We start from the raw sequence: 13,349 nt of genomic DNA, 5'->3' as shown, positions 1-13,349 counted from the left end.
AATACCCTGTAATTGCAGAGACCATTCTCCAATACAGCTAATTTCTGTGCCAGTAAATCTATTATATATGAGTATTTTATGAGTATTTACAGAGATAAAGGAAGGCGTAATACCAGAGGTTGTCTTATGAATCAAATAAAATTGACAAGTTATCCTGGTAATTTTCTGGCCAGATGGTGAATAGAAAGAATGACTGGCTTCAATCAGAACCATATGCTGCTGAGAATTTCCTACCTTCTCTTGCGGCACTGTCTTTACTACTGAACAGAATATTTCCAAACGTTTGCTTTTCTCCATTCTTCAATTTCAAAACATGTTCCAATGGATGGTGTATTATCTGAAGAGACTGGGCTAATTTTGCTACATTTTATTTATCCATATTTTTTTCCAATTCCTCCACCTTGCTGTACATTCCAGAATAGCTCTTTTCTAGTCAAAGTCCTTAGATGCTCTTTGCTTTCATGCTTCCATCACAGGAATGTCTTACCACATTCACCACTTATGCCTTTTCTCACTGAGGCATCCTCACTGTTTCTCCATATTGCTTACATACTTTCTGATTTCTCTCACTTTTCTTCACCAGTTCTCAAGAATCCTACCCAGAGTCTTCTTCTTAATCACTTGCTGATCCTTGTCTGTCAAAATCTCAGACACTAAAAACTGGAATACCTTAGAGAAATGAAACAAGAACATGGAGCTTTACCACTTCACAACTGTTAACTTTACCACTTTACAACTGTTAACTGTTAACTGTTAACAGTTAAGCTATTCTAAAACTATTACCAAAAGGACCTTTAAAAACCAAAAGACGAGTTACTAATCCAACTTTAGTCAATTAGCAGGTATTCTTCATCACAGAACTTTGAACTTTTCTTTTCTAAGAAGCTTTGTATAATAGCTTTTACTACCCAGGTAACTCAAGGACAATTTTACTGTGACACAGGTTAATTAATTTCGTTTGCTTTTCTGGCATTAAGACATTCTTGCAAAGCAGTGTGCTCCAATCCATCCTTTCAAGACTTCCCAGAAAAGGTGATCTCAACAATTATCTACCTTAGAAGTGACTTTTGTTTTCTTCCATTTTTAGCTACAGAAGTCACAAAAAGAAGCAATCCTAAACCTAAGATTTTAATTGATTCCGGCTCATTTTATTATGTGGTCTAGGTTATTTTTACTTCTATATAGAAAAGGACACTATGAATGTCAATACCTAAGGGACACTATGGATGTCAACATCTAAAGATATCAGGGTGCAACAGAATAAAGACAAAAAAATATTCTCTTTGTGAAAAAAAGACAAAAAGCATTCATGAAACAAGAGACCCAATAAATATAAATACCAACTAGCACTTCTCTAAGAAATCTTGTAAATTGTTCCTCCAACAGTGGATGGAAACCTTAGAGATTACAAATGAGTTCAGATGGAACGTAAAATGTAATGACTAAACAATGATAGTTCTTCCAGAGCTCTTCCAATTAGTTTCTGCAACTGAAGAGAACACAGGGGGATAGAGGAACGCACCCTTAGGAACACAGAAGGAAAAAAAAAGGAATTGGATGACTGCAAAAAAACCTCTTTGTACTCTAAACACTTTTGTCCTTTCTGAAAAGAAACTCTTCTGCCTTCACAAGAGAAATAAGCTCTCAGAGGAGTATCTCTCACTTTCTGATATTCACATTGAGTAAGAGAACCCTTTTTTACTTGTATTTGGACATGCTAATTCCCCTGGGGACTTAAAATCATATTAGAAGAACTGCAGGGAGATAAACTTCTACCCACAAAACTACCACAGAGAAGCCCAGCCAAGATTTTTGGACAGACAGGCAGTATAGTCAGATGTTCTGAGTCTGTATTTTGTGGTACAGAAAGAACAATTCTAAATATCAGTTCCAGTAAAAGATGAAATAAATAAGTAGAATCAAAGTTTAGCTAGAAAATGATCCTGGATAATGCTTCCAGTAATCCTGTCTCACTCTTCTGACACAGCAACCTCCATCGACTTAATTTTGGGTGAAAAAGCAAACAGCTCAAAGCTGTAATTCTCCATGGCAGAGATTAGCCTGAAACTGCCTATTACAGTGGCTGCCATTTCAACTCAGCAAGCTCCAATCCAATTACTGTAATACAGGCTCTGGGTCCAAATCACTGCACTTGTAAAACTAAAACCAGTAAATTATGAGATTCACTGAAACACTTTCAGAGTTTTTCCCCTTCTATTAATACTGCGAAGACTTTAGCCATCACCTTCCAACTACAAAATACCAATTATTTATTTAAGTAATATGAGTAAGGAAGCTACAGACCACATTTAACAAAGAAAAATGATCTCCCAATTGGGAGGAGGGTGTTTTTTCTTTTTTGTGGAAATGAATACTGGTATAAAAGTCACTAAATAACTCAATAGAGTCAAATTACAGATTCACGTGATTCTAATGCTTAGTCTTTGAAAGCTACATTTTAAAAAAGAAACAAACCACCTCCATCAGCAAACCAGAAACCCCAATGCATCTCCATATTTATTTACTTAAACAAAAGACAAGTTGCTTTGGAAGTAAGACAGACCTCAGAAAAATCATACCCCATCTTAAGATATATCATACACACATTCTTTAGCAACTGAAATGCAGATATTTTTCCAGTTCTAAAATCATCTCTGTCTTGCACTGTATGCATTTAGAGGCCAACACAGGCCACTAGGACCAACCTGATCTAATTAGACCCACTCTGAGCACAGGATCAGACCAGACAACCTCAAAGGCCCCTTTTAACCCAAGTTATTCTATGACTCTGTATTTTACCCTGTTTCTCCCACTGTACTAGAGATACTTATTCTAACAAAGGAAATACATTAGCAGAGTCCATCTGCAACTTCAAAATACATTTGATCAAGGAAATAACTTCATACAGTTGTCCCATTTATGCAGACTATTACATCATTAAAACAACAATTTAAGTGATTCTAAACACCTCTCTTCCCTAGCAGTCTTCTCTCATTAGCTGTATATAATCTGATTCATTCAATAAAATATATCTTTCTCTTTTTCTAGAAGGCAAAGAAGTCATATCTTGATCTAAGAAAATAGTTATTTTGCTATCAAATTTCTTACCTCCTCCAGGAAAATCTGAGTTGAAGAGACAGTTCTATTGAGTTACTACAGTTTTGAAATCCTAACATGAGCTTTCTAAGAATTAAAAGCTACATATTAAAGGCACATAACTACAAGGTTCAAAATGTCTAGTGTATTGATATATATATATATTACTGATATATATAATCTAGTGTATTATAGGCTTAAAACTGTAAAATAAATTGATCAATTACTTTACAAGTTTTCATTTGCATGTATGATTTAGTCCATCTGCCTCTCCATCATGGTAAGTTTGGGGGTTTTGTTAACAAAAATGCAAAAACATTTCAAAAAGTGTAATTTCTCAGTTAGTCCTCAGTTGCTGGAAATTCAATAATGGAGCCAAAATTGTTACAAATGGACTATCCCAGCACAGGACTGGCAAGTCAAAATGCAGAGCATTTATCTGTACCACATCAAAAATTACTCTATTCATCTGCACAGAGCTGGGATTTTGCATTGAGATGCCTCCTCAGAATGTCACTCATGTAATTGCAGAAGCACTGGTTTCAAAAATGGAGAAAGTTATTTTGTAAATAATATCAGCCCTTCTTGTCCCTTCTATCTGTAATGACATTACATGAATTCTTGTCCACTTAGAACTTAACTGGACTGCCACTGTATGTCACACAGCATCTTCCAAACTTCCCAGAGCAAGTACTTTCAGCCAATGGTAATTAGAATTATATTTCATTAAGTAGTAAAAGTAGAGTAACTGTTTGCCAGTCTCTTAAGCCACTCAGATCTCAGTAGTGATTTCTAAATTCATTCTTTGTCCTCATTAACCAGAGTGACTCAAATTACATCACGAATACAAGAAAGATGTTTAGTTTCAGATTTTGGTGTAGCCATAAGTGCAGAAACCAAATATCCACTTCAATCCACAACTTCTAATAAAACAAAATTAATTTATGCACATTTAAGGAGTATAGCAATACGAACACACTTTCCATACCCTACAGGGAACTGACTACAATAAAAAATTATGCCAGTAGACAAGTAGAAAGTGTCTTCTCTGAACATACTAAGTCAATCAGAAGAAGAAAGGAAATAGTGTGCAAAATCTCATCCAATTCCTTTATTTCCACTCTCAAAATGAATGGATTATTTTATGCCCACTCACCCCAAAAGTGACTGTTGCCTGAGACAAACTTACCTCAATGGTGTAAGCTGGGGTGTGTTTGATAATTTCTCCACTATGCAAAGTCCTGATAATAGCAAAGTCAGCAGTAGCAGCTCCTCCCCTTCGACTGCTGCTTGTGGATATTTCATCACTTCGAGATCGATCACTTTCAATCCCATCTTGTATTGATTCTTCATCTTTGATGTTTGCTGTTTTCTTCTTCTTTTTCTGCTTCTTTGATCCATTTTGACCATCAGTTTGTGCCTTCCGCTGCCTAAATTGGGCAAGCTGTAGAGAAGACAAAATCTTGTTAAAGGTGAGTTTTCCTCTTTATTACTAATGACATCCTCTACAAAGCCTTACCCACTATTCTACAGAAAGCTTCCAATTAATCACTAATGAAAACACGGTGGAAGTTAGTATTGCATATGTGAGACAGACCCAGATTATTTTTCCATTTAGATACTTTGCTTTGACAAAATCTTAAATGTAAACCAACACCCAGTTAATTAATTCCTTTTCAGTTTCATACTCGAAAGTTACTGTTCCATAGACTGATACCTAAAAATCAAGACATTCAAAGGTAAAGGTACAAATGTCATTATAAAGGACAAACACAATGAAATAACCTCATCTCATTTTTCAATTTCATAGGAATGTTAAAATAATTTACAGAAATTCCTTTTAATTTTTATTTCAGAGACAGATAAAAGCAAACTTCTCTTAAAGCAAGTATCATATGAAGCTTTTAAAAAAGTTTGCTATAACACAGTTACTGAAAACACAAAGAAATAGCTAAGTGGCAAAATACTTATTGAGGGAATACTCTAAAACCAGAAAGTGAGCAGATTACAAGACACACTACCTTGTAGCAAAACATGCTGATGAACAAAAAGTCACAGGTGAGCCAGGCACACAGTTTAAAAACCAATTAGTATATAAGCTATTCAAATACAGTAAGACACTGCCTTTTGAAGAGCTTATCACTTTTAATCACTTTACAGTGGTTTACACAAGAAAATCCATTTATTTTTTTTTTCTTAACAAGAACAGAAGTTTTGTTCAAATAAGTAAAACAAGCACATTGGGGTTTACCAATTAAAATTCAAAACTAAAAAGATCCTATCAATAAAATCTGAAAACAAGAATCATTACTTTCCAATTGAAGCATCCAACATTATATACTACATTTCATACATGAAGCTCCAACATACAAATAAAGACCCTAAAACTTTAAACTTTCAACATCAACTAATACTCAAATACCATGTTTTTTTTAATAAACATGCTGCAATTGTAAGAAAACAAATATAGAAAAGACAGCATTTGCTTGTGATATTCACCAGTCGAGAAAGCCAGGCTTCCATCCAACTTCTTCAGGAACATCCAAAGTGAACAGGACACACGGATCCCCTTTCCCAGTCACTGTTTGGTTACAGTGGAAGATGCCACCTGAAGGGCTTTCTAGTTCTCACTGGCCCCAAGAGAGCTGAGAAGCCCCAGTCTAAATGCACCACTGAGAGATCAGCTCTGACATGTGGCTGGTTTATGCTTTTGTCCTTTCATTTGTATTTCTTTGTGGGTTTCTTCAGCCTCCTCTCCTTTCTTAGGACAACAGCTTGGCATATGGCTTCTGCTCTGTTTAGAGGAGGAGGACCTGAACATGTGCTGAGCCAAATATGCTCACCTAAGTACTTAATACTTACCTCCTCCCTACTACTTTTCTAATTAGTTCAACTTTGTGATTTTTTTCTATTTTTAAAATATGTATCTTTTGTTATTAAAAAAAAATCCAGTAAATTCAAAAATTCTAAACAAGAAAAGAAAGGTCTCCTTCTACTTCAAAGTTTAAGAGAAAAAAAACCCCAAAAGGGCCAATCAACCACCCCTAAACCCAACTAAAGAGAGATTAAGTTTCTCAAAATGATTTGGTTTCTCAAAAATAGTAAGGGAAAAGATTTCAGTTGTTCGCTTAGGATATTACTACATTCTCCTCCAAAACTGTAAGTTTATCTCAATAAAATACTTTCAGTTTGTCCAAAAGAAAAGCAGAATTTGTTCAAATGTTTCAATGATAGAAAGCAAACAACCTGACTTCAAGTGTATCTACAGAGAGATTTTGCTTTTTTAATGTTTTATTTCTAAGTAATAAACAACATATAGTGCCACTGGTCAAGAACTCTCTTCCCCAACTTGATTGAAATCTTCTGTAATGGAAAGTTAAGTTGGCTTTTTAAAAGCAGCTTTACAGTCTTTATTTGTCTACAAAATTAGATGTGTAGCTCAAGGACAAATGAATCACTCCTTGTCTCTCTTCAAGTATTTTGCATATTTCAACTGAAGCATCTGGGCAAGGCAGATTTCCCTCCTTTCAAACTTGTCGACTTTCACTTCTTCAGAATTAACAGATTAAAACCTACCATGGCAGTTATACGCAGATCCTGCTTTTTTTTCTGTTTAAACACTGATAAAGAAGAGCACATATGAAAGCTAAACACTTGTGAACATGAAAATGTTACATTCTTGTATTACACAAGTTCTCAACTGACAAATTCCACTTGAGGATCTAAGACTTTGGAAATAACTGCACTATTAGTGAAGGATGCATGAACAAATCATAGCACTTTTAACCCCACACATTCAGGTACACAAAGAACTGTCCAGCTACTAATGCAATATGACTTTAAATTCATATTTTTAATCAAATTTTAAAAGCTAGAAATAAGAGAAGCACCACAGCAAAAAGCAACTGCTGACCAAACACATTTTGTGATGCTCATATCAAAACAAGGGAGTCTTAGATACCAAATTCCTTCTCATGAACTACAGTCAAGGATCTATCATTGTTCCAATGACAAGCAGGGAAAAGTCCACAGCAGTCATGGGAGCCAAGGAAAACAAATTCTTTAGAACTAAAAGAAGTTCTAAAATTAAAAATACTTCCAATACTAATTAAAAATACCTCCAGATTTTGTATTTCTAGAAAAATAGATTGTACTGGTGTGAACAAAATGTGAAACAAATACACTCTGATACAGCGCCTTATCCTGTCTTCCAAACACACCAGCTTAATTATGCCACAACTAAGCCTGTGGAGAACTTAATGCTGCTTCCATCAGTTCTGAATCTGCAGTTTTGAAACAATTCAATGTCAAGTCTCTGCTGAGTTACAAAACTTGCAAGCAAGAGCCAAGAATGTAAACGCGGGAGGTACTCATGGAGGAGGAAGGATGCAAGGAAACAGAAGCTGAAGGACATTTAGAACAGGCTCTCTGAGAGCCAACAGAGAATGAGCACCTTATCCTGGGAAAGCATCGGGAACACAGTCAGCCATGATCCACTTAGCACATTTCTAGCACATATGAAAAGCAATCCAGAGCATTTTTAACACTATTGACCTGTCAGGACATTGCCTCCAGCTTGTCCCATCATGCAGGTAAGATCTTGCTTGGATCCTGCAAGCAGTACTGAATTCTGTTAAAAATTTCATCTGTATTTTTCAGCAGTAAAGAACAATCTATTTCGCTCCTTGACTCTCAGCTTTTGCAACTAAATAAACTAACAACTTGCAATTCCCAGCTCACAGGTTTTTTTCAAGTCCTGCTTCTGGGCAAAACCCCAAAACTGTTGGAAACAGGCATGTTCACTTCATAGCATTTAGAAAAAAAAATTATTGTCTGAAATATTCCTATCAAATCTCCAGCGTACAATGAACCAAGAAAGAAAATATGTTTCCTTCCTTTTAATGCATAAAAAGGGACAATAAAATTGTGCAGGAAGAATTACTTGGTAATTTCCAGATTTTCAGAAGTGTCATTTACAACAGCGACTCAGCTTTACACCAGTTTGGAAAATGGATATTAGCAATAAATTCTGTCACAAGATGTTGTTTCTTATAAACAGAAAAATACTGAGAGTCACCAGTGGTTTTTCACTCTCTTGTAGTCACAAGAGAGCAGCATGCAGACTGACAATAGGTATACTTTGCAAAACAATTTCCCGCAGCAAAAGAATAATTGAATAGAAGAACTTAGGTATTTAGATATATGCATTTATCTAGTTCTAATTATAACTTCCTACTAATTAATCCCAAATCAATATACTAGAGCACCAATTCCCACATCACAGACTGCACCAAAATTACCAACACCCTGGTACAACATTATTTTCACTTTTAAATGTCAGTATGCTCCAACTGGCAGAAAATCAGAAATGCAGAGAAGAATCAATCGCTGTTAGGAACTAAATACTTACCCTTGGGACAGAAGGGAACTAACTTGCAGAGTGGAGGGGATTACTTGTGTAAATCACGTAAGTTATGACAGTTAATGTACTGCTATAATTACAACAGCAGCATTATTTATTTATTCAGCTACCTTCAGCAGATTCTGACCTCTGGCACTTGCACCAGCAGTCTGGATTGCTGGGTAACACTGTCCATTGAGTAGTTTCAAATATGGTCTGACTGAATTATTTCTAGAGTAAAAGTCCATGGTAAAACAAAATTTGGCTCCAACATAATGTGAAACTTAATCTCTTAAGCACTTTTTAAAAAGTCTGAACAAAAGCTGCAACATTTAATCACTGCCTATACACCAGTAGAAGACAATACTGAAAAATATCCCTGAAAAGCAATGAGCTATATTTGTAAAGCATCAAAAGTTATATTTTTAGTTCACATGCATAAAATACTTTTTAGAACAGAAACACATTCTGCACCATTTAAAACTGGATGTTGCTTTATGAATGCTTGTTATTCCTTAACATTCTCAGATAAGGTAAGAGATCTGGACAGCCTCATTTTCAGAGATATTACAGCCAACAGAAATTGAAAGTGCTCAGTGCTTCCAAGGAAGAATGCTAGGAAATAGTATAAAACATATTTGCTGCAGTTACTGAAAGAAATGCCTTCTAATTGTGAAGAAATTCATAGCACATCCTGTACAAGTACAGCTGTACAGTCACACTTCATGTACCTGTAAACAAACATTGTTAGATTCAAACTTCAACTTTCTAAAATCAAACTCATTTCCATTTCACAGCTACAGAAAGAGAAAGATCTGTTCATCTCTCACAGCTTCTCAAGTACAAACCCCTATTTCTTTGTTTATATTCATTCAAAGAAAAAGTATAAAAGGATGAGTCACAAACTTAAAGACTGACAACAAAAAGGAACCTCAGACAAGCTGCCACAAACAAGTAATTACACTTTTTTATTTTTACACAGTACAAAAAGAGCATGAATGGAGATTCACATCATGATTTTGCATTTCTCAACTACTATAACTTCAAAAGATGTTTCAGACACTGCTTAAACTTCAGATTAGTAAGTCCTCACAGACAGGGACTTGTTCTTTGTCAGAAGTTCTCAAACAGTCTGGTGTCCAATGAGAAATGTTCTGTGCTGGCCCAGGTCATATTCAGATCACTCATTCAATGTACGAAGACAAGGACTTCTGAATCTTCTGGTCTCTAGCTCAAAACAGTAGTTAATGCCTGAAAGACATTAACTAGCCCTGTAATATTTTTTATAGATAATTTGGATGATAAAACTGAATACATCTTAAGGAAGGTCATGGATCACAACATGGTGGAAAGCCAGATATAGCAGAAGGAAGAACCACCATACAGTGAGACCTCAACGTGCTGGAAGCTGAAGCCAACAAGAACTGCATGTGAGTTAATAAAAATAAACCTCACGTCCTGCACCCAGGATGGAATTATTCCACATCACAGAGCAGCTGGGGACTGACAGGGGTGGTGTGTAGCTCTGCTGAAGAGCTAACCTAGCAAGCTACCCCAGAGCAAGCAGCATGACTTGGCAGCAACCAAGAAAAACAAACCATTAAACTTTGAAATGGCTCTCAATGCCTACCACAGTAAATGACTAAAACATCAGTTTGGTGATTAAATACTTATGGTATGGCTGAAAACCCCCCAGGCAATCCCGTTTTGTAGAACAGAATTTGATAACAATAATACCATTTGTTATGGCTGCCTCACAATACAGCAGAAAAAGCCCAACAAACAAATCCTGGCTTCAGTGCTTCAATGCCAACACCTTATTTAAGTATAGAAAGCATATTTTAAATTTTTTATTTAGCAGACTGAAAGTCTCCACAGGAACAGTATCTGCAACTGAGCATAATGAGGGTTAGAAAAAGTGAAATAGAATTTTTTGTCAGATGTTGCTTGAAACTTCCCACCAATGTAAAAACACAAATTTGCATCAGAAAGGTGTAGTTATTCTGCATATAGAACAAATGCTACAAAATCCACTTTAAGCTGCACCTGAATGTATAACATGCATTGTGTGGCAAACTGTATTGTGTAAGTGGCAACTATGATATATCCCAGACCCAGACACACTGTGGCTGCAAGTACACAGTAACACTTGGATATATCATGAAACTCATCATGAGAGATCATAACCAGTCCTGTGATAGAAAGGCTCAAGCTTTTCTAATGATATTGCTCCTAATCCCCAGCACTGAATGATAATAACACATAAACTCTGAAAGATTACTGAGAGTGAAAGTGAAACCAAAATATGTAGACTGAGACAGACAGCCACCTGTCTTAAAAGGTGAAGGACTAATTTAAGAATCACCTGCCCTAGTAATGTTAGGGCAAGAGACTCCTCCCTTTGACCACGGGAAAGTAATTATTCCTACAGAAGATTTCAGTAACACAAAAAGAACAAAAAGCAGAGCCCATTGGTAGAATTTGTTTTGATCATTTACTAAGCACATATACGTCCTAAGAATCCTTGACTGGGGTGTCCTGCAAATCAATAGTGACCAACTAAAAAAGCCAACCTGAATTTGAAATTTTGGCATCGTTTAAAAGTTGGACATTTGCTGTGGTTTAAGCTTATCCATCCCACTTTACCCTGGACAACTGAAAAAATATCTGCCATAATCTCTCTTTCACCCACGAGAGAGTCATGGAGACAGCAACACTGAGATTTAGGCAGTAAATCTCACTTGAGCTGTTTAAAACTCATCTGCTGTTAGGCTATCAAGTTTTGTAAAAGCTAGTCTGTCCCCTGAAGAGATGCTGAACAGTTAACTGGCATTAGAGAAGAAAGTGTCACTTTGTCACTTTTGTCATATTCTCAGAAGATCTAAGCACTAACGGTTGTCTTGGCAAAACACTGACTCCTGAAGTATAGGCAAGTTTATAGTGCCTGCTTCTTCTGGGTTCCTGATGTCTATACTAAGCAAAGGATACTGAAAGTAAGATGAATGAAAAATTGCCAACACAGAGAATAAACAGATGTCTTTCTAGTGAAGTCTACTGATTGTATTCTGCTAATCAACAAATAAGAGAGTATCACAACTCTTTTTAAATCCTGAGATAAAAACCCACTAAAAGAAGATAAACGAGCAAGCAACCTGCAAATACTTTAAACATATTATGCCACATTGCTGAAAAGCCAACCTGTAAGTAAAGAATTAATGTTCTTTGCAAGTTTCAATCTGCTTATCTGTTGAGCCAAACAGAGCTTTAGGTTATTTGTTCTATTCAACAGATGCTGAGTTTACAAAACGGGTAACATTAGGCTGAATGAACAAGAAATGAAGAATTTTCAATCTACTGATTTTTATGTTGCACTCACAGCCAGGATTTCCCAAATAGCTTGAACAGGACCTCAGAATGTCTCCCCTTATGGAAACTTAAGTGGCTCATGAGTACTAGTTGATGATAATAAGAATAAGAAAATTTCCAAAGAAGAAATCCTAGTGTCTTCCTAAATAAAAACCTGAGAGTCTTTCAGCTTCAGAGACAGCCATTCCTTTGGAGTTCTCTGAAGAAAACCAATGGGACTACCAGAATTTACAATTATAGATAGCTATGGTATCTTGAAGGACAGCCCAGGATAATGAGAGAAACGGCACCTCAGGCAATTCTTTTTAGCCAGTCTTTATCAAGTTAAGAGTACTGCTGGCAGTGCTAATTACCAAGGGCGCTGAACTGGAATGAACCCCGCCAGATGGCACTGTGAGCTGGAAAGCCTCAGAATTAGTGCGGTTCTGATCTGGTCTGCTCTTCCCTGTCCCAAGAGTTTAAATAGGAACAGATCTAGGACCAGCTAAGTTCATTACAGCTGGGTTACTTTCTGGACACAGAATGGAAGTTAAGTATATGAAAATTCACTCTAAGTCAGGTTACAATGGCTGACACAAGTATACCAAGCACATTTCAATGCTGGACTGCTTCAACAAAAGCAATGCCTTAAATTAACTTCTAAAAAAGTTGCTCAACGGGTCTTTAACTAAACGGCTTCTACTTAAATGATTTATATACTGATCCTAACTACTTTGTCATTTTACTCTTCTCATATTAAATGCTGCCTCCCTCTGGTGATATTGAAGGTCAAAAAATCATCTGACCCACATTAGTACCGAATGCCCACAAAGCCAAGAGGAAATAACTGGACTGAGACAAGCTGTTAGTGACAAAAATGAGAGGCCAACAGAAGCTTGTTTCGTGCTGCTTTCTAGAAAAACCACAGGTCATCCATACTTGAAGCCTGAAACATTAGGATCTTTGGCCAACCAGGCTCAAGGTGCCGACATACAAGCGACCCTCATTTTCCCTACATTAAGTGATGAGAATCACCAGTTGGGCGCTGTCTCCAAAGGCATTGTCTATACTTTTGCCAGGTTCCAGAGGCTCAGTAACAATAGGAAGGCAAAAGAGTTTTGCACCAATAGAAACACACTCTTGCTCCACCAGGTTTCTGTTTAACAGCAGCTTTTAGTTAAAAACTGGATCCTGAAATTATCTTCAGCTAGGTTGAAAAAACCCCAAATGGCACAAAGTCAAGTCTTCAATATCCTAAAACCTTTTGAAACAACTTTTGGAAGGGAGGTGGGGAAGTAGGAGGACTTATCACAATGTTAACAAATGGATTCACAAATATGTTAAAGAAAAATGTTTCTTCCTCTACTCCCTAAGCTCTTCTAAAATAATCCAACTTGCCATCGTAAGTAAATTCCAGACCAGAGCAAAAGTTTTGCTGAATAAATTTTAATAATGGTCATAAATATGTTACAATTAATTTTAACTTTTATAAAAGAATGAGGGAAGA

At 36.3% G+C, this 13,349-nt stretch overlaps 1 protein-coding gene across 4 annotated transcripts in view; it reads right to left on the bottom strand.

Moving 5' to 3' along the window:
• Positions 1 to 13,349, bottom strand: part of AKAP9 (A-kinase anchoring protein 9) — a 106,748-nt gene that overhangs the window by 77,081 nt on the left and 16,318 nt on the right. For all 4 annotated transcript variants that reach the window (XM_014269660.3, XM_014269668.3, XM_014269669.3 and 1 more), the window contains exon 2: positions 4,286 to 4,540. In XM_014269660.3, the coding sequence (XP_014125135.2) occupies positions 4,286 to 4,540 (255 nt within the window). The remainder of the gene's footprint in view (positions 1 to 4,285; positions 4,541 to 13,349) is intronic.

This window comes from Zonotrichia albicollis, chromosome 1 (assembly GCF_047830755.1).
Source record: "Zonotrichia albicollis isolate bZonAlb1 chromosome 1, bZonAlb1.hap1, whole genome shotgun sequence".
Classification (NCBI taxonomy): domain Eukaryota; kingdom Metazoa; phylum Chordata; class Aves; order Passeriformes; family Passerellidae; genus Zonotrichia; species Zonotrichia albicollis.
This window is presented reverse-complemented; position numbering and strand designations above follow the sequence as displayed.